The sequence below is a fragment of the Egretta garzetta genome, unplaced genomic scaffold (genome assembly GCF_000687185.1).
Source record: "Egretta garzetta isolate BGI_Z169 unplaced genomic scaffold, ASM68718v1 scaffold94, whole genome shotgun sequence".
NCBI classification, from domain to species: Eukaryota; Metazoa; Chordata; class Aves; order Pelecaniformes; family Ardeidae; genus Egretta; species Egretta garzetta.
The window spans coordinates 5,854,034-5,874,947 of record NW_009259683.1 but is presented as its reverse complement, the minus strand read 5'-3'; the positions used below and the strand labels follow the sequence as shown (position 1 = coordinate 5,874,947).

Genomic DNA, 20,914 nt, shown 5'->3' with positions numbered 1-20,914 from the left:
CTTCACAGGGATCTAGCATATTTGTCTTCTGCATTCCAGAGCTTAGCATAGCTTTTGGGCTGTACAAAAAATTATCTTTTTCTGTTTTCTTAACAGGATTTCAGAATTCCTTATTTGCTCTGTATTATTAAGTCAGGAAACAGCAGGGATAATGATGCTCCACCCTTTGACCAGGAAAAGAAGAAAGAGCAATTCACTTACCTGGGAAAATAGAAAGGACAGCCAACTGGAATTAAATGCAACTAATCAGGCCTAATTAAGGCAGAAGAGACCAAAGTGGAGCATGCTCCTTTACCATCAAGTTTAGATGAACAGCTATACAAGGACCAAATAAGGCCTACTCCTGTGAGGTTTGTCAGCTAGTACTTTGTCTAATACTCTTCAATACACTATGGATAAAGAAAAGGACTGCTCTAAGGCATCAGAGCCATAAGGTTTTCACTCCTTTTAAGCAAATTACTATTAAAGCACATTTATGGAAGAGAAAAAGATGCTTTAATCACCTAAAATGTATTGCAAACTTATGCTTTATTTTTACTTAGTTATGTCAACACATCACAGCCAAAATTAAGAGCTCCACCATACAAGGTAAGATGGTCCTTCCTGAAAAGTTTACAGTTCAAATAAATGAGATGGAGAAATCATACGATAAAGAAAGATAATCCCTACTTGATAAGATGAAAATGAAGCAACACTCCAAGATCATGGGGAAAGAAATTAATTTAACTAAAAACTGAAACTAGCTTTCCTGAGTAACAGAAGAGCTATCCTGTCTTTGTGACAGCTGTTCTGATTTATTAGCCACATTAGGAGACAAGGAGTTCCTGGAAAACTGACATAAAAATGGGATATATGTGAAAATACTCGAAATTACTGCAGAATCATACCAAGGCAGCAATTCTGTGAAGACATAACTCAAAGCATATATTAACTATTGGCCGTCTACCAATATTGTATGTGCTAGTGCTCCAGATCTACTTACTGTTTGAGATTCAGATGAACAGGTAAGATAAGTGAAGCTCAGGAAAGAGAAATTTATCCCAGGATACATCTAGAGCTTCTTTAACAAAAGCATAGGCAAGCATACAAGATCACTTTCTATAAGAGCCTTAGCATCCAAAAAGCACTGCAATAAGGTTTCACTGTATCCTCCAGCTGTAAGATTAAGCCCCGTAATGTAGTTTTTATATTCACTGCAGAAGAGCTTCTCCGCATGCATGACACACTGCACCCCATTTCAGCAGAACACGTGTTCTGTGCTAAAGTAGTCTAGGTACAATTCAAAGAAATGGACCCAAAAAAAACCCCAGCTTTTACAGAATTGAGTGCTGCTACAATTTCACGATAATCATTTTCACCAGTCACTCATGTTCTCTGCTCCCTTAGTTCACTGACATGACTTTAAAATGAAAACCAAGGCATACTATAAAATGTTATTTTGTCCAATGGTCAGAACATTCAACCTAACAGATACATAAAGTTAGTCAACATCACGTGACGACTAATTTTCTGTAATTTTTCCTCTCAAGTTATCAGTGATAATTGCACTGCCCCAAACAGCAAGGTACGCAGAACATTATGTCATACAAAGTGATAATCAATTATTATACCACTTTAAAATACCATTTGTTAACTAATGGTAACTGAAAACTTGATTTTTTCATAGCTTCTTAAAACATAATCAAGAGTGATCACCTTTCTCCTAATCCTTGAATGTCTATAATCTACTCCAAGAGCTTTTGCCAAGCTCTTTTTCTTTTGTTTTGCCATCTGACAGATACACTTGGACATCTAGAGGCATAATCATTTGACCACATCAGAAAGTCCACAGTAAAAAGTTTCTGTATAGTCATGCTGGAAGATATGAAAGAAAACAATGTCAATACTCGTGTTGCTTTTATTTACAGTTCATCTCCAGAGCCCTTTCAAACGAGCACATTGCTTTCTTGCAGGATTATAAAATCATGTATTAGGCAGCAGCTGATTAACATAGGGAATGATAGCGAACTTTTGCTTAATACAAATGCCAAAATGAATAAAGAAAAAAATGATGGGCAAGTTGGAGGAAAAAGCTGTAAGGCAAGTCAATTTTTTAATTAAAAAAAATTGCGTACCAGAGAATGTTAATGAGCCAAAAGTTTGTTCTCACTCAGACCTGATTGAAGACACATTCTTTTTTTCAGTGTCATAGCAAAACTTGAAATCTGAAAGTATCTTATTCATTGGGTTACTTTACCCACTTACTTTCATCCATTCAAAGTTATCAAACTAGAAATAGAGAAGACAAAATGTTCACAAGTCACAAAGTAAAAAACAGCAATGATACCTTTAACTTCTTCATAAATACTATCATCTATTGGTTCACTGCTCACTTGTCCAACATCGTCATACTCCTCTTCCTCCTCCTCAGGAATAGTAGTAGATTCCATGTCTATGTAACAGCAGTTTAAAAAGTTAACATTTACTAGAAAAGAACGCCTAAGAAGAAATCTATGCAAAACAAAAACACAATTCATCTTCTATGAGCTGGTGCTTACAATATATTCTGCTTTTTTCTTACAGTGTTCATAAAGAAGAACTTTCAAGCTAGATAGTATTCTTGGAAAAAAGCAAAAATCTTGCACAAGGAGAAAAGTCATGTAAAGGAGCTACAACGTGATTGAGAACTATGACTTGCTATTCCAAATTTGGACAAGTGGGAATACTAGATATACAAACGTGACAGATATGTTAATGGACAGAACTATGGTCACTAGGCAGCACTGGCAATAAAGGCTATTGCTCTACTGGCTGGCTTACCTTGAATTACAAATTTGACTTGCTGTACCCATTCTTCTGCTTCTTTGGGAGTGGCAGCTGTAAACTATTAAACATTTATTAATAATTACTAGCAGTAATGACAAAAACACAGCTACAATTTCATTAGCAATAAAAAAGAGGGATTGTAGCATTCTCGTCACTTCCTCAAGAAACCATTAGTAATTCTTTTCACATCTTCTCGTACTTTTCTTGCAAGGATGCTTCTTATAATGTACAGCTAATTTTGACAAATTTACGTAATTGAAGGAGAGGATGATGGATTTGAAACTCTGATCAGCAGCTGGCAGCTGTGCAGAAAAAAGCTGCTTCTCTTCATCAATGTCAAAGCCAGAACTGATGAACAAAATTTGCCCTTGACAATTAGAAGACACCCATGAATTTCTTTAGACTGCTGGGTACAGTTTTCTTAAAAATGTTCTTGTCAGACTCCAACACACTACCTGACAGCTTAATTAACTGGCTTTCAACTGCAATCTCAGATATTTAAAACTTATTAAACTTACATTCCATATTGATGTCTAGCTGATAGATCTCTGAATTGCACAGCTGATATGTGCCTTTACGTAGATTTTCCTTGCAAAGCCATGACCAATACAATATGTATTTAACACTGATATATATTTTACCTTTTTTTTACTATTTAATTCATCCAAGAAATCATGCAGACATACCATACAATAGATATTAAAACGCTAACATTAAAATGACCAATAGATAAAGATGATAGATTTCCTTGCTCTTGTCCAAAAAGATAATATTTGAACACATACATACATATTTTAAATCAGATTTTTTTCCTAATATATGAATATACAATATAAGCAAGCGAGGGTTTCCTTTTTTCATTAAGATGTCAGTGAAAGTTGTTTTACTGAAATGTTAATTCAGTAACTGGAATTGTAACAGCTTTATCAATTTAATTTCAAGTCAACATAAAAAAGTCCAACCTGATAAATGCGCTTATCAGGAGCAGAGATTTCAAAACAGCAATCTTTCTTTGCATCCTTCCGAAGGCTATTATTCATTCTGATGGTGTAGCCCTCTAAGGCAAATTCACCTTTCTGTTGTTTGTCTGTTGGAGATAAAAAACAAAGTTAGAGCTTCATTTACAACAGTGAATATAAGTGGCTCAGCAGGTTATCGTTTATTCAGATTTTGTTTTCTATTTCATGAATTTTACAAAGAACAGGGAGGTTTTTAGCAAAATGATTCAGTGATGCTTCTGGAGATAAAGCTTCATTTTAAAAAAAGACGTACACAAAAGTACATATTTCTGTAGGATGCCTAAGGAATTCCACAGGGGGATGTTTGCAGATGGTGGTCTTATTTAGTAAGAAGTGCATGTTATGACACTTGTATCTAGGGAAAGCCAAGAACTGGAACTTGCAAGACACGCTTCCTATAAATCAGTGTCTCTTTCAGGTTCAGTAATCAATGGGAAAACCTGTCTAGCCCAGAACATGCTGAGCTCCCTCCTAAACTAACCACTTCACTCAAAAAATAAACTTCAAACTCCTTTTTAAGCAATTGCAAACGTTTCTTTTCACATTCTCCCACCCACTCCCAGATGTGCCTCCTTTCCACATGGCAGAAATACAGAATGAATTTTGTTATAAATTCAGGCGTGTGTTCCAAAAGCACTTCTCTCAACACAACAAATGTTTAATTAGCTAATAAAAGTACTGAGCCCTACCACAGTTTATTACATAGAGCCATGTGGTTGTTTTAAAGACAATTCAACTTTTCAAAGGTTCTGGTTTATAAAAGTATCACTTAGAACAGGCCTGAGTTTAAATATACTGCATGTCGGGCAAGCGGCACCTGTGCGCGCTTTCTGAGCTCTTCAGACCAAGCCCTACATCTGATTTTACATGCTCTGGCATGTTTTGATGAATATTAAAAACAAACAAAAAAAGTAAAAGTAAATCAGTTTTGCAATTTCTGTAGATCACAGTGCAGCATGCAAGTGAAAATAGGCATCATGAGTCACATTTTGCTCAGGCAAACAAAGAACAAAGTGCAGTTGGAAATGAAAGAAAATGCTATTAAGTGTGGGTTTTTTCCACAGTAGAGAAAAGCATTAATTAACAATAAGCACCAAGCACAACAGCAAAACTACTTTAAGTATTGCTGAACAGAACTTAGGTGCAAATCAAGCATCCATTGCTTATGTTTGTCAACCAAAAGAGAAAACTACAGTAGAAAAAAACCAGGGAAAACTACAATTTTCAACATAATTCTGTCATCTGTCTGGAAATTTTATTGGAAAGCAAATCTTTTTCCCACTCCTGAGAGGGCAAAACATAAACATGAACACCAGTGGATGTAAAGGCAGTGACCATATAAATACTTTTGCTAGTAATCTTACATGACCATAGACACAAATTCTTTGTCCTTCCACCTTTTTATGAACTCTCACCCAGGGCAAGTAAATACCAAATAACACAATTATATGAGAAAACCCAGGGCACTTCTATTTTCTCTTCAAGTCCCTTCCCCCATGTAAGTTTTATTATTTCTTAATTAAGTACTAATGATACAGTACTAGTATTTTTTATTTGCTCAATCCTCCACCCCTATATCAAACAGCACACAAATGCAAAATTCATGGAATTGCACCAAGGCAGAGATTAGAAATAATAATTTGCAATAGGTTAAGTAGGTCCCCTTTTAATGAAATTCATTTCTGCCTAGAAGTTTTATTGTTCCTTCACTTGTGACCTCAGGGAGAAGATGAAGTGAAACACATTAATTTCTCACTCTCCCATTCTGGAGTTTTATCAAACCCCAAGAAGATAGGAGCACGTAGACGGAATAAACAAACACCAGGTTCAAAAGGTAAAAACATTTTGTCAAGATAAAAATGAGGCAAGTATTCAAATTTAGTCTCTTGGATTATTTCTGAGACTACTTCTCTGCGACATGGATGATCCCTTTTACAGTAATACAGTTTTACAGAACTAATCTCAGATGATCTCTCTACTGGTACTCGTTCATTCAAAGAACATTACAGCTAAAATAGAAAGATGCTGTACTTTGCACTGGAAGGGGAACGCAGTGAATGGTATCCATATTGCATTTGATTTTTTTATTGTTTATACTGTCTTTGTCTTATCTCTCTGAACACACTGTTCTAGTGCTAATGAAAATTACCTGTATGCACCACAAAATATATATATATATATATCCTTTGCTATTAAATTCTTTCACTGACCTTTATAGCAACAGACTTATAGCATTACTACTTTTGCTTCTAATTGTCTGTGCAGTAAAGTACCTCTGATTAAAGCCCAGTGTAGCATTACACATATGCTTAAAATGTTGACCATGGGGAAATTTTAAGACAATAAGACACTTCACAGCCCTGAGCAGAACCCATTAAAGTTAAGAGAAAGACTCTATGCATTCACACACCCTGTGGCAGCAAGCCAGAGATAAGACCTAGTACATCCTGAAAAACAGCTCCACCTATACAGAATCATAGCATTGTAGAATCATAGAATGTTTTGGGTTGGAAGGGACCCAGGTCAGCTATAGCTTAGCTGCATGCTCTAATGGTGACAAGCAATGGAGGTCTACAGATCCCAGTTGCTCTTGCAGAATACAGCTTTCCAGGTAGGACTGGAGACCATCCCCAATACCTGATCACCGTGAAGCAAACCATGACCCATGATAGCTGTCTGGCCAGGCACAGTGGTCAGGTGCAGGCTTGAAGGCAGGACCATCTCGTGATCATCACACTCGGCTATCACCTTGACTTCATTTACCGGCAAAGGCTTGCAGCTAAATAGGTGTGCAGACAGACTCAGGCTTTCAGTTTAAAGCTGCCATGTGAAGTTAGTGCCACAGTGACTTCTGTGTACTTTCACATTCAGAGTTACATTGTTTATATCAGAAATATTTTCTGGAGACACTACTTTAGGGAGATTTAACCAGTTTTTGATGTTTAAAAACTTTGAAGACTTAAAGATTTTACTTGGAGACTTAAAATTAGATATAGTTGGGGTTTATGGTGGGAGACTTAAAGGTGGCTTCAGGAAGCACATTTACATTAGAACTGGAGCTTTGGCTAGGCAGGAATACAACAGTATACTTAGGAGGAACTAGGGAGAGACATGCAGATGGAACACACTTCTCTGAAGAGCGATAACATTCTTGCCGCCTCTTATTTTCTCAAGATAGGGCTTTGCAAGTCAACAACGGGAAACCCTTAAGTTGTCCCAGAACAACATATAACAAAATTGCAGAAGTATACTACTATCAGTCTTGCAAAACCGAAAAGGATCGTGAACATCATCAAGCATAAGTTGTTCCACAACTAAGTAAAATCTCATTTCAGAATAAGCTGGTCTTTGCCCTCATCTCCTCGTCTTCCCTTCTCCCCATATCAGGCACACAACAGAAAAATAAATCTGGGTCTGTGTAGATCATTTTGCATCAGGAATTTAGAATTGTAAGAAACTAGTATAACAGAGTAGAGAGTCAGGCACTAGGTATTAAAAAAAAAAGTCAAAACAAATACATAGATATTTGAGAGAAATAAATATGGGGAGCTATATTTAAAACAGAGAAAATACGGATCTGAATGAATTTTGAGAGCCACTTTAAATATTTTTCTTAACTATAAACTTCATTCATCCTAAAAATAGTGAAATGTTGTTAACAAGGAAACAGGGCTAATATTATATTGGGGAGGAAAAAAAAAAGAAAGTCTCAGGGGAAACAGAGAAAAAGAGCTTTGAAGTAACCTTGCGTAACTGAGTCCATGGGAACTTTTAAAACAAAGAAGGGTAAACCTTCAACGGGGTCTTGAAATGATTGGGTTGTAAATTTGAGGCCTAAGGCGATGTGCCCATATTATTAGCACATGTAAAAAGAATTAGTGCATTCTGAAGAACAGAGAGGACTCGGATAGTAGAAAGGAAAGAAGTTACACAGAAAGGCATAAGGAACAAAGGCAAACAGAAAGATTTCAGAGAGTGATAAAGTATTTATAGATACTATTAGAATCTATAATTTAACTCTCTTCATCTTGAAATTAGGAGCCTGTAAGATCTTATGGTTTACATGGCTTCATGCTAAATGTAGTTTCACATACTTTTTCATACGCAGGATGTCTGGTTTCTAAAAATAGTAAGTGTCAGTATCTCCAAAATGGTAATTCCTTTTCCAGCTTTTGGAACAGTCCTTTCCAAATGCATGCATAGGAGTTCTTCCCTTTTAGACAGCAGATCTGAAATGCAGATCTGAAATGACTTTTTTTTGCCTTTCCTTTAATCTAGTCCTCTGAAAAATCTAAATTAAAAAAATTTAAAAATTAAAAAAAAAAAGAAGAAATGGAGGCAATGCTTGAAACACACTATTTAGGGTACTAGTTTATATTCAGTTTGCTTACACTCTGTTGTTATTTTTTAAATAACATGCTATTAATGGCAAGTGTGCCTCTCAAGGTCTGAATTTAACATTCTCATAGCAAAAGATTCAGTACTCATTTGATAGCCATCACCCTGCCAACAGATTCCTATTGAACATTCACAATTCCTGCAGATTTCAGTTATGGATTCTATCAAAAGTAAAATCTAAACTAAACAAGGATTTTTGCCTTTCCTATGTAGTTGTTCAGACAGGGAGGACTAAGAGAAGGTGGTCTGTAACTAAAAGCAAAATGATAGTTCCACAGCTTTCCATTGGTTTTGTGTATCTTTCCTCACTCCTAGAAGGAGAAATTTGCAAGCTTAGCATGTGGGGGAAATTCCAGTAGTCTGGACAGATATGCAAATGAACTCTAACTAGGCTTCCCTCTCTTCAGTCACAAAGTTCTTCAAAAAAACAAAACACAAAATAAAACAAAAACCCTCTTTTACACAAATAGAAGTAGTCCATTCATTGGCCTGGCCATCACTATCTTACTATTCAGAGAAATGCAAAATTTTCATGTCCATGTTAAAAATATTAAAGAAAAAACCAAACCCAACACTCAGACTTTTCTAAAAGCCTCTGAATTATCCCCCTCTTCAAAATCATATTACTGGCAGGCAGGCAGATACCATTTTCAAGTTATAAAAATGAAAATAAATTTTTAGTGCCCATTAACAGGGGAAAAAATTACCCTGATGTTATCAATTACTGTCTTGCTAAACATTTAGCTGATCTCTCCAGTTTGCTGAGACAGAAGGGCATATAACATTGTGGCCTAGTGAGGATATATGATATGCAAGCAGGGTACCCAACTTGGGAAGCAACAGCATGGAAGCAAAGAGAAGGACTGTAAAAAGTTTATGGAAGGAAAGCCTATGAAAAGGAGAACCAGGCAAGCTTCTGGAAATTCAAGCCAGCTCTGGCACTTGAACACGCTTCTATGCAACGTTGTGGGTCACACGCTGGCAACAGGCATTGCAGCACAAGCACAAAAATACACTCGCTTCCTGCAATACCCATTTCTGACATGTAATTAGGTCAAACCTTTAAGCCTTCTTCCTCCATCTACTCCACATATCATTGATCAGGGAAAAAAAAAGTAAGTGATTCACTTAGACCTGTCTATATTGCAGGGATAAATAACATTGTTTCACTATCCAATGCTGCATCAAATGTACAAGAAAATAGAGGAGGAAACAGGGAAACAAGACATTCATTAGCCTGCAGGCATCGCAACTGTTGAAAGGATGCTTGTAATATCTTAGGTGAGCACACAAACATTCATTGGTGAGCACACAAACATTCATCTACTGTATTTTCACAGGCTTTAGCTTGTACTATATTCTCCTGGACTAGGCCTCATATTTTTCATCATTCAGGTCTGAATAAATGATTCTGAAACTTTTCCTTACATGTGAGCTTTACACACTCCCATACTTCTTGCTTTCCCAGTGGAAAAAGGAGAAAGTTAGAAGAATTAGAAGTGTTACAGAAACAACAAATCCACACTACCTAATGAAATGGCATCCTGTAGTCCCACATTTAGCATTCAGTTACATTTACAGCTATATTTAAGCACAAAAATCAAACCTTGGCCAGCAAAATACACACTGCACCAGACACAAAATATCTTTCACCAATTATTTGCCTACATGTCTGGTTTTAAAAACATACACAATGCAAAACAAGCCAAGCAGGACCTAGAAATCCCTGCTGCCTCTCTGCCTTATGTCCCACAACAGACAGGCACTAGCACTCCATTACCCACTAAAAAGTGACGCAGGCAGCAGGACTGAGCACATATGGAATCCCCCTCTCCCTTGTCTCTCTTCAAACCAGGTTCACATCGATGAAGAGGAATTTTCCTGTTGTGTGAATCAGTCCTGGAACCTGTCAGACACCAGGACCCAGCTGATACAAAACATCTGCAGGCACTGCACAGGCAAGGGCAGACCAGCATCGTTTAGACAGATGCCATCCCAACTATTCAGGAGGTGGCAGCAATTTGCACAAAGCCACCCAAACGCATGCTTCACCACTGTTCTACAGTTGGTAAGAACACAACTTAATTTTCTGCATGGTCCAAGTTATCCGGTACAGCATCAAGGGTCACAGCAAAAGAAGAGCCCCAATACGACAGCGTACTACGGCAGGTACCACTGCTAGCCATAACAGGGGGAGTAAAAGCAGTCTCAGGTTCTTCCAGTGACTAAATGCCAGATCTCCTCAGGACCACCTCATCGCACACCTCATCCATGCTGACAATCTGCAGCTAAACAGCATAATAAACAGTAGCACGTACGTTCACAGCGATCAGGACGACAGCTCAGTTTCAACAGCAAACTAGTTTGCCATGGAACTACAGCAATCACTGGTATCGTTTCCACACAATGATGGCAATTTGCTTCTGCACTGGAACAGGTACCTTTATGTACTACAGCATCAGAGAGCTGAAGAAAGTACCTCTGACCAGTCTGGAAAAAAGCTTTCTTCTTCAAAGGCAAGTTCTGGAGTGACTGTTGGTCATCCCAGATCTGCAAGACAAAACGATTCCACCATGCTGCACTAGTTTTTCTGCACTAACAGCACTGGTCATATGGAGTTAGGGCAGAAATTCATACATCTGATTTGTTTCCTCCATGAGCTACTGTTTGGAGTTTGGCCATGTCTATACAATTCTCAAAAGATAATCCATGGACTCCCACCTCATTAGGTTACAGTTAGAAGGATCTTCCCCAAGCAATCCACAGCCCACAAAAGCTGTAAATGAATAAGCCAAAGCATCTGTCTATAGATCCATAAAGGAAAGAGATCCCACAGTATACCACAGTCAGTTCCGAACATGACACCAACCTGCTCAGTGCTGGGGAACATGCTTCCATGTATCTTAACTTTCAGCATAGGTATTAGAAATGACAACGTAGCCTTGATAGTCAGGTTGTTGCAAAAGACAAAAAAAAGGATGGAAAAGGGCAGGCGGGCAGTTTTCCTGCCTTAATCCAAAGACCACATACTAGAAAGCATAAATAATCATTAGAAGAGACACAAAGAAAAAAGAACCAAGTTTGGGTTTGTTTGTTTTGTTTTTTTTTTCAAAAACTAGCAGATGAAAAGATAAATCTTTAAAACTCCAGAACAATCTTTACGAACTAGCAATATATTCTGACAAAAAAAAAAATAAAATTGCCATTTTAAGTACTAGATAATGTATAACTATACATAAACAAACAGCAAAAGATAATTTTCCAAAGAAAGAAATAAGTCATTACTGACAAAACAGTGTTATGCCACACCTCCTCAAAATTTTTGAAGAAAGATTGTTTACATTTTTGAAGCTTGATCAATCTATAAATCCCAAGAAAAGAGTAAAGAAGAAAAAGGAATATTTAGCAGATATACTCTGGTAACAGAATATGATGGGAACTATAGCAAGATGAAAACTGGACTTACAATTACACCCTTACTTTATTTCTTTTGTTTTTAAAGAGAGGATGAGTTTAAATGAGTCAGCATATTGAGGAATGAAACAAACTGTACCAAATTAAATTAATCTTTGAATAAAACAACACAAAATAACTACCTGCACTAATCTCAAGTAGAGTCACACAAACATAAGCAGAAGAAAAAATGCTTCAATGGAAAGTTTGCCCAGGAATAAGTACTTTTTTGGGAGGAGGGGGAAGATGTAATTGCCCTTGTAAAATTTATTCAGATACATTTTTGTATCATTTGTTTTACCCTTAAACATCAAACACACTTGGCTCTCAATTTAAAGGATGTTTTATTTGGCTGTCAATTTTAAAAATTCGAAGTGATATCCCAATATCTCTGCCAGATTCTTTCTAAACTGGCCACTAAAAGTTACAAGTCTCCTTCAGAAGCTAGCTTCAGTCTCCATGACTGGCTTTTAGTTAAACATATTACTGCATTTCTAGCTTTTTCAGAATATAAGCTATTTGGAAAGAAACATGGAAGTCCACTATGTGGGTTTTAGACTAACATTTTCCTGGATAGGACCATCTTTAAGAAACTTGGAAGGCATAATTGCTAGAGGGTATTTTAAAATTAAAATAGCATTTGGACAGAAAGAAGATTGTCTGTCCAGTAAATTAACTGAGTACCAGCATACTATCAAACCTAATAGCTAGCTGTTACTGGCACAAGAAATAGCTTTACAATTACCTTAATCTTTTTTTCCTCAGTTTCCCTGCTTTAGAAAATGACCACGTCACTTAGAGATCTGAAAAATATTTACACATTTTTAAAATGTACAGCACTGTTTAAGAACCACCTCTTTGCTTTCTTAAAATGACCTCAGAATTGCAGTTCCCAACCTTAGTGAAACTCATTCTTCTGTGCATTAAAAGATCACTTTTATAGTTTACCATAATTATTATGATTACCTTTCTCACTTCCATAATAATAGAAGACCGTCTTGCTGATAGCACACCAACGCTTCTGCCACTCAAAGCCGAGAAAACTGTGGTCTGCAATTAATATAACTTGTGTTATATCACTTTATGTCACTACTGAACATAAATACGTTACTTCTTTTCAAGGGTGAGGTAAAAGGGAGGAGGAGACAGGGAAGGTCCTAAGGAAAGGAAACAAAATCTGGATATGAAGAAGAGAAATGTATGGCACTGAGGAGGAAATTAGAAATAAAAATTGGTGATAAGAAAACAAATGGGAATTTGAAATCATATAGAGAGAAATCATGTGTAACATTAAATATAAGGAAATAATGAACAACTTCCTAAATATTTCCTAGAGTTATTGCAGCATTAAGTGGGTATTAAAGTGACAATATAAGATTTATTGAATCAAGGTAAATATTGACTGAACCAAAGCTGAGATCAATATTTGCCCTCTTGAAGGAAAATAAATCTTGATGCTCACTGAAACATGAAGTCAACATATGGTACTTTTACACACATTCCTAATGTTTTCTTCAAAAATATCTGAAAGTCTCTGAATTATGGCTGACAGTGGACTTTCACAGCATGATTTTTCTAGTCAATAAAGAAATAGGATTTCCTTTTAATACTACAAGAGCAATTATGTGCTGTGCTGCTTTTGCATAATAATGCTTCAACATTTCAGCTTCTATTCCATTTTATTTCTCACTCCTGTATAAATTTATTTGTGTGTATAACAGAAAATAGTAATACATATACCTCCCAGATATAAAATATGCACTAGTTTTCACATAGTTAGACTTACCTTTTCTGCGTTTTTCCAGGTATCCAGCCTTCAGAACAAACTGAAGATCTTGAGCCGCAACAGGAGGAAACTGATTCCCTGAAAGAAAAGTAATTTCTGTAAAGCACCGCTTTTCAAGAAAAATACTATAGTAACATTAACAAACTTACAGATTTTATACTCTCAATATGCAGGAGCTACTGGAAAAAATATTTCTAGTAACTACTACACCAGATTATTTTAAATACAAAAGCCCTCTAACTATAAATGTCAGAGCTGTTGCTGCTGTCCTCACCACTTTAGCTGTGAGCTGTGTAGCAGGCCCTGCGAGTCTCAGAAGAAAAAATATGTAATTAAACAAGCTATGGCAACTTAGAAAACATTAGTTTGTTTTGAACGTGGTCTGTAAAGCAAGTTGGATAATGAAAGCAGTAAGTTTTCAAATATGCAAACAAAACAGAGTATCACAATTCAATACAATTAAATCAGGAATGTGGTTTTCAATAACAGCTTCATACAGAAACATCTTGAAACAACAAACAAGGTGAGGACCCTCTATTACACCATCTACCAGATCAGAAAGAAACCAGATAAAGAGATCATAAAAGGCGATGCCTGCTGTTGACAGACATTGCCTGATTTGCAATATGACACGTAAGTGCTGCCTATAGGATCTGTAAGGCAGTACTGGATAAACCAAAGACATTGCACAGAAATCTACAGAATTGCTGATCTACAGATACTAATTCTAGATTTTGTAGAACATGGCTGCATCTCCAAAATGGTGAGTATGTTCCACTGTATTTTTTTTCCTTTTTCTCAACTGCTAACTCAGAGCTAGAAGCATGAGACTGACCAGTCAACCCTGCCTCAATTTAAAATGTAAGTCTAGATGTTAAAAACCGCATCTTCCATCCTGCGTCCTTCCCCTCCTAAAACAACAGAATTATGATTTAAATGGAACTCCTAGCAATTAAGAACAGAAATATGCTAGATATGCCTAGTAATTAACACGCATATAAATGTCATACTATTTACCGCAAGCAAAAAAGCAGAACAAAAGCTATTCCTGTGCTACTGGTTTTTTTAAGGCATGTGAGCATCACAGTGAAGTTCCTACTACTTATTATCATCAAATATTCATAAGAGTCACTGTAGGTAGGTGGCAAGTTTACACAGCAGCAATTGTTCATCAAAATACATGTAATCTCATTAAGTTCTACCAATATAAACATACAAAAAGGCATTGATACCAGCAGACCATCCCTGTGCTAAAAAAAAACCACTTTAAACTATGCAGGGTGGGTTAATGATCAATTGTCTGACCTTGAACCAAGAACACTGTCTCTAGAAGGTGATGCCAACTTCCTGGATATTTAGGTTGTCCCTTAAAATAGATTTTTTTTTTTTTAATCAGTGTCCGCAAATGAGTTGGTTTATGGTGGTCATATTTAAATAAAGTTGTGAGAGGAAAAATACAAGAAAAAGAGGTAGGAACTTGCAGAGAATGTTATTTTTTTAAAAGTATGAGACTACTTAAAATGAGAATGCATTCCTTAAATAATACAACTGGCTTTTTAGACGACAAGAAGTTTTGTTGGATACCATAAGGTAGTAGATAAAATTTTACATACATTGACATTTCCACAGATTTTTTTTTTTATTAATATTATTTTTAAAGATTAGGAGTACACTACTATTTCAGCTTCTACGGAATTCTTACTGCTGTGTTAAAAATACAAGAGTTAAAATGCATGTACATGCATTTTTAAATGCTGCAGCTGTCCCCCCTCACTTGATAATATGCAATCACCTCACAACATTAAATGAGAGTTTAACACAAAGACACTCGCTGGCTCGCACATGGTAAGTTTAATAGTTAGTTTAAAAGATGATCTAATGATGACATTATGAGTGGGGGAGGTGAAGAGTTTTGCAAATATACATAGTGTGCTGCTTTATATTGGTCATTGGGAGGCATCAGTGTGCAACACTTACAGCTTTACCTCACCCAGTAGGGCTCATTTTAGAACAGTGCATCCCCACAGATGTGGAAGACACAAAACATAATTAAACAAACAAATGAAACCAATTCACTTTTAGTTTTTAAATTCAAGAATTTCAACAACTATTTGGATCTGATTTTATACATTCTTGTTCGCATCAGTTTGGTTTTTTGATGAGAAAGCTTGGCAAGTGATCATTTAGTGAACACTCAAATCAAATGGGACGCGTAGTCCCAAAGAAGCATATACTTTGGGGACTCCTTAATGCTATTCTGCCTATAGAAGCTCAGCTGAACCAACAACTTCAGAGCATCAAAATTCCACTCCCAATTTTGCTGCTTCTGCTGAGACAAGTCGGGATAAATTTGACAATGGTATTTTCTGAAACTACATTTATTTTGCATAGGGCACTGAAAGCTCATGAGGAAAAGAACCTGCATGAAGAAAAGGCAGTTTTCCACTGTTCTGGTGACACTGGAGAAAGAAGTCCTCCTCCCACCCTCAACCTGTAGAGAAGCCAGTTTCTTTTTCTGTTCTTCAAATCAACAGAGGCAGCAACTCCATGAAACAAGCAGCAGCTGGTCAGCCCCTCTGCTACTCACAATCTGTAAGTAGCCGAAGCAAAACCAGATCACATGCATATTACCATCCTTCTGTCAGAGAAGCCTGGGAACCACAAAACATGATGGAACTTTAGTAGAAAGGCAGGAGAAAGGGATGCAATTGTAATATCCCAAGACACGTACAGCTGTACATGAAAGAAAAAACATAAATCTGGGTAAATTCCTTCTTTCATTCCCCTGTACATCCAGAAGGAAGGGGAAGGAGAATAAGTAGTATGAAAAGTATAAAGAAAAGAGAAAGAACCACCTCCTCTCAGATTCTCATCAACCACAGGTGTTGTGCATATGTGCCGGGAAGAAGGCACAAACACAGATATACTCTTACCCCTGTACTGGAACAAATATAAGGAGGGAAAGAAAGAAAAGAGAATGACATCGTCCTTCCAGCTACTGCCTAGAGCCAGCATGGAAGACTCCTAAACCGTGTCACCTTTCTACCTTTCTTCCACTTTTTCATTACTTTACTCTCTTGTCTACATCTCAAACAGGATTTAGAGTAAACTGCAATCCCTAGATGTGCGACCTGCCAGCTGAAAGCTTGGGATTTGCATAACAGGTTGGTTTTTGCAGTTCCTTTCAATCAAAATGTTGCTTCCCCATTCATTTGAAATGGATCAGGCTTGGCACAAATCTCCTAAAAAAAAAAAAAAGTATCACTAAAGCAGCATTTGTTTACGTTACACTAGCAGCTGAGATCAGAGTCATTAGTTGACTACTGCATGGGACTTTGAATAAGACAACTCCTTCTACAAAGAAGCTATTTAACACGGAGAAAGACTGCCAAGAAAGAAGGCATTACTAATTTTTTTAATAAAGAACTGTGAAGCAAGTTAAAAAACTTGCTTCAAATCACATACTCCCTTAGAGTGTAAAGCTCGGAATTCCCAAATATTATACTCCCATGCATGCCCCAGCTTGTCTTCAGGACAAGGAATATTCTTCCCTTCCCTCACAGATACAGGTGAAATGGCCTGAATTTCAGTTTCCTTTAATTTCACTGGAGAATGTCCACTATAAGAAATAAAACATAGAGATGCAAGCAAATTGCATTCTAGGGATGCAAGATAGCACGCACTGGTATTAACTTCCTTAGGTACCTCAGTGTTTGTTGCTCAGATACTTATGATCAAACTGACTACCAGATTAGAGCAAAATTTCTCTCCCAAAATCAGACCAGCAGAGACCACCATGTCTTCCTATCTACTTCCTACCCCTGTATGGTTTGTTTCCAGATAAGTCTCAAGGATTTAGAAATAAAGATGTTAAAAAGGCCCAGAATCTTCCCTGGTTTCTCCTTTGGTACACTGTAGTTTCTGAAGCCAGTTTTAAGTACCAAAGACTGAAGTGGCACTGGAAATCAAGAAGTGCTCTGTGGTTCGCAGCTGTGCGAGTTTACAGGTGGAGAAAAGTACAACAATTGCTCCTGTGTACCCTTCCAGACCTAATTTCTGCTCTATCATGGCCATGACAGTGGTGGGCAAGCACACAGCTGAGGATTCAGAAAAACTCTCCTTTCCATTCCCAACTTTCTACCTCACAAATAATGTCTTGAACCTTCTTCTTTTGATGTGAAAATCAGGTCAATACGATCCAATATTTGGGGAGATTATTATCTTGCATTGCCAATATACAGTATAAAACGAGGGAGGTCCATCTGCTTAACATTAAAGGTTTTCCTTCTTTCTTGACCACCCACCCACAGATGAATCTCCCAGAATAATTTCTCTTTTTATTCTGGTGGGAATTACTTCAATGTAACCCAAACCAAAATCTGGAAGCTATGCTCCACATGCATAGTCCCAGACTGATGTATACAAAGTCCATCGAAGACCAGATCAAAATATTTATAAGGCCTAAACCTTCAAGTTTTAGAGAAAAGTAAATTACATGTATAACGCACCAGGTTCTTCCTCTTGGTTCTAGGCACCCTTGTGCCAAGTGAGCAGCTGGCAGTTATTATAATGCTATTGCTGCCAGGCTAAAAATTCCTCCAGTAAAAGAGAGTGAAATGCTCTCACTCAAGCATAAAGCCAGCTTTTCTACCAGTCATGCTTTGACTTCCAAAAAACATGAACATTATAAACATAGGTGTATTAATGTATAGGTTCCACTGCACAAATCCCGCAAATTCAATATATCTTGTGACTTCAGAAAGGCCACAGACTACAGCTTATGGGATGGCTACAATTTTAAGCAACTTGGTAATCAGACAGTCAAAAGTCTGAATAATGCAATTTTACACCCTACTGCGATAGTGAATTTGGCCCATTACTTAAAAACAGTTTCATCAGTGTCACTTCACATGATAAAACATGAAATTCAATCATTATGCATGGAATTTTGATTTTTGGAGGACCCGAAGGTGTTAAAATTTCATTCTGTATACAAAATAAATAAAACAAAACCAAGTTGTATTATTCTGCATTGTATACCAATAGGAATATTTTTTATTTCTTCAATGTGGGCTAAGGGATACATAAAGCAAGAAGTAATCAGAGGTCAATGCATTCTAAAAAGGTGCTTAGCATGCTTATGGGAAGTTAAACAGACGAAGTGGAGAGAAGTGTAATTCAGTAACAGCTAAGTGGTTGATTAGAGCTTGCTCTGCTAGTAGAGGACCACAGGCTTAACTATTACAATGGTGAAGAATTCTTGCTCAAGTAAGAATAATTCGCTGTTCTTTAGTCCTTGTAAAAGTGCCAGGACAATATTCATTAATTTGATTATATGGAGAAAACAGTGATTGTGATTTCTTTGTCTTCCTTTAACTAAAAATATATATATAAAATCACTATTTTTGAAAATTATTTTTCCAGCTTCCTTCTTATTGTACTCAAGAGCCACTTATACAAAAGGAGAAACCGATATCCATTCCTATTTGAATTATTGTTAGTAAAAACTTTGACATAAGCTAGAAAACAGAGAAGAAAAATGCTGGCTATTGCCAGCAGTGTATCTTGTAATCTAGTATGAAACTGGATGTTTCTCTAAAAACAAAATGTTGCTACTCTAAGTACTGAAATAATATCCTTTAAAATGCAGAAAATAAGGGGGGGGTTGTCCTCAGGCTCAGGGCTTTTATGATCTCTCAGGCTGCAATTCTCAATTGGCAAAGACATTCTGAAAATATTTGTGTTAAAGTTGAGCACAGAAGGAGTAATGTTCCCAGCAACACAAAAAGTATTTTCATCATCTTTTCTTCCCTCCCACCCCCTTCTCACACACTTCTCCCAGAATTCTTCATATCTCTCCATTTCATTTTGATCTGGAAATACAGCATTTACCCATTTTTAATAGCTACTACAGAGGGATTCAATTATCCTTGAATCTGCACATAGCAATACACTGGGGTCACATCTGTTGCACAAGCACTGTGAAACTAGGCTAAAGAAGAGGTGGTTTACTTTCATATGCATACCTTCCCCCTACTATTTTTTCTTTATTAAAGAGAAGATTAATGTATATTGAATTTCAAAAAATCCCATTTCCTAGAGTCTTCTGATTAAGGAAAAGTTATCAGTAGGAAGATCACATAGAATCTCATTAGCTTCATTAACTGTCTTGAACACTTTCACAGCGACCACTTCAGTGATTTGCAAAAATAGTAGCCTAATAGCTCTGAATTAGTTTAACGTGCAAGAATCAAAAGATAAGTGTTAATGAAAATGCATTTCATTCTGGGGAATAAATATAATGAAAATGTTTCGCTTTTGAAACATTAGTTCAAAAAAAGTTAGCATTTTGGTCTTCCAAGTTTTTGTTCCAAAGACTGCCTAGTCTATGAAGTTTTGCTCTGGAGCCATCCCCAGCATTCAGCATTGTGTTCTCTAATAGTTTACAATAATTTTCGCAGAATAACTCGCCTTGATATATCCCTCTAAGAAGAGCCAGCAGTGTATTTTATTAAAGAATACTTAAAGCAGTGTCATCTGTTTCTAGTTTTAATTCTTTCTAATTTGGGATGTGAAGTTTGGGTTACAAATACTAATACCACACCCTCAGAGGCCTAAATGCTGAGTATTTCTTCTTGACTCCTCCCTTGGAAGCAGAGCTGTATGCTCTTCCCTTCCCTTCCTATAAGCTCAGGAGAAGGCAGTGGGCCAGGCAGCCTGAAAACCACCATGACGTATTCTTTACAGAAATATTTCATTCCTTGAAGCAGTTAGCATGCTTGAAATCTGTCTGTCTCTGTCATTTTCATCTAGCCCCTAATTAAATAACCCTGTATGTAGATATTTTAAATTGTAAAAAATCATACACCTATGGCTTCTGAATCCTCATCTGTTTTCTAAGCAAAGTTTCTTTAATAGTTGTAACATATTTCACTTGACAACTTTTTTTTTCTTTTTTTTTTAATAAATTACGGAAGTCAGCCAGTCAGACTCCATTCACCAGGATCCACAGCCTAATGGAATTATCCTAGATCACGCACTCCTCATCCAAATTTAACTTTGAATTTATAAACCAATATTGTCCCAGACTTATATATTCTTTTGTTGGCTTTCAAATTGGTTCTAAAATGCCCACTGTTACATTTTGCATAGCACCTTAATGTACAGAGGAATTCATGACTTTCACCCCTTGATCCAGATTTGACTGTCACATAGGTAATTACTAAAATTTCACAAATGACACCCACAGCACATGCCAAAAAAAAAGAAAAAAAAAGGTAATGTTTTCTGCTGTGAGCAGGCATTATCCCCCAGGGTGATAAGAGGGGCCACTGCACGCTTCACAGGAGCAGCCTTCCCGCTTCTGCTATTTCTCAAAGATTTTGAGGCAAGAAGACAGAAAGAAGATACAGCAGTAAAGAAAAGGTCTCTTGTACAAGGTCTACCGCTCACG

The 20,914-nt window shown here is 36.8% G+C and overlaps 1 protein-coding gene across 1 annotated transcript in view; it reads right to left on the bottom strand.

Moving 5' to 3' along the window:
- SKAP2 (src kinase associated phosphoprotein 2) overlaps positions 1 to 20,914 on the bottom strand; it is a 117,138-nt gene that overhangs the window by 35,614 nt on the left and 60,610 nt on the right. Inside the window, exons 5-9 of the mRNA XM_035894062.1 lie at positions 13,462 to 13,539; positions 12,642 to 12,725; positions 3,768 to 3,892; positions 2,800 to 2,863; positions 2,327 to 2,431 (exon numbers count right to left, since the gene is read on the bottom strand). Coding sequence (XP_035749955.1) covers positions 2,327 to 2,431; positions 2,800 to 2,863; positions 3,768 to 3,892; positions 12,642 to 12,725; positions 13,462 to 13,539 — 456 coding nt within the window. The remainder of the gene's footprint in view (positions 1 to 2,326; positions 2,432 to 2,799; positions 2,864 to 3,767; positions 3,893 to 12,641; positions 12,726 to 13,461; positions 13,540 to 20,914) is intronic.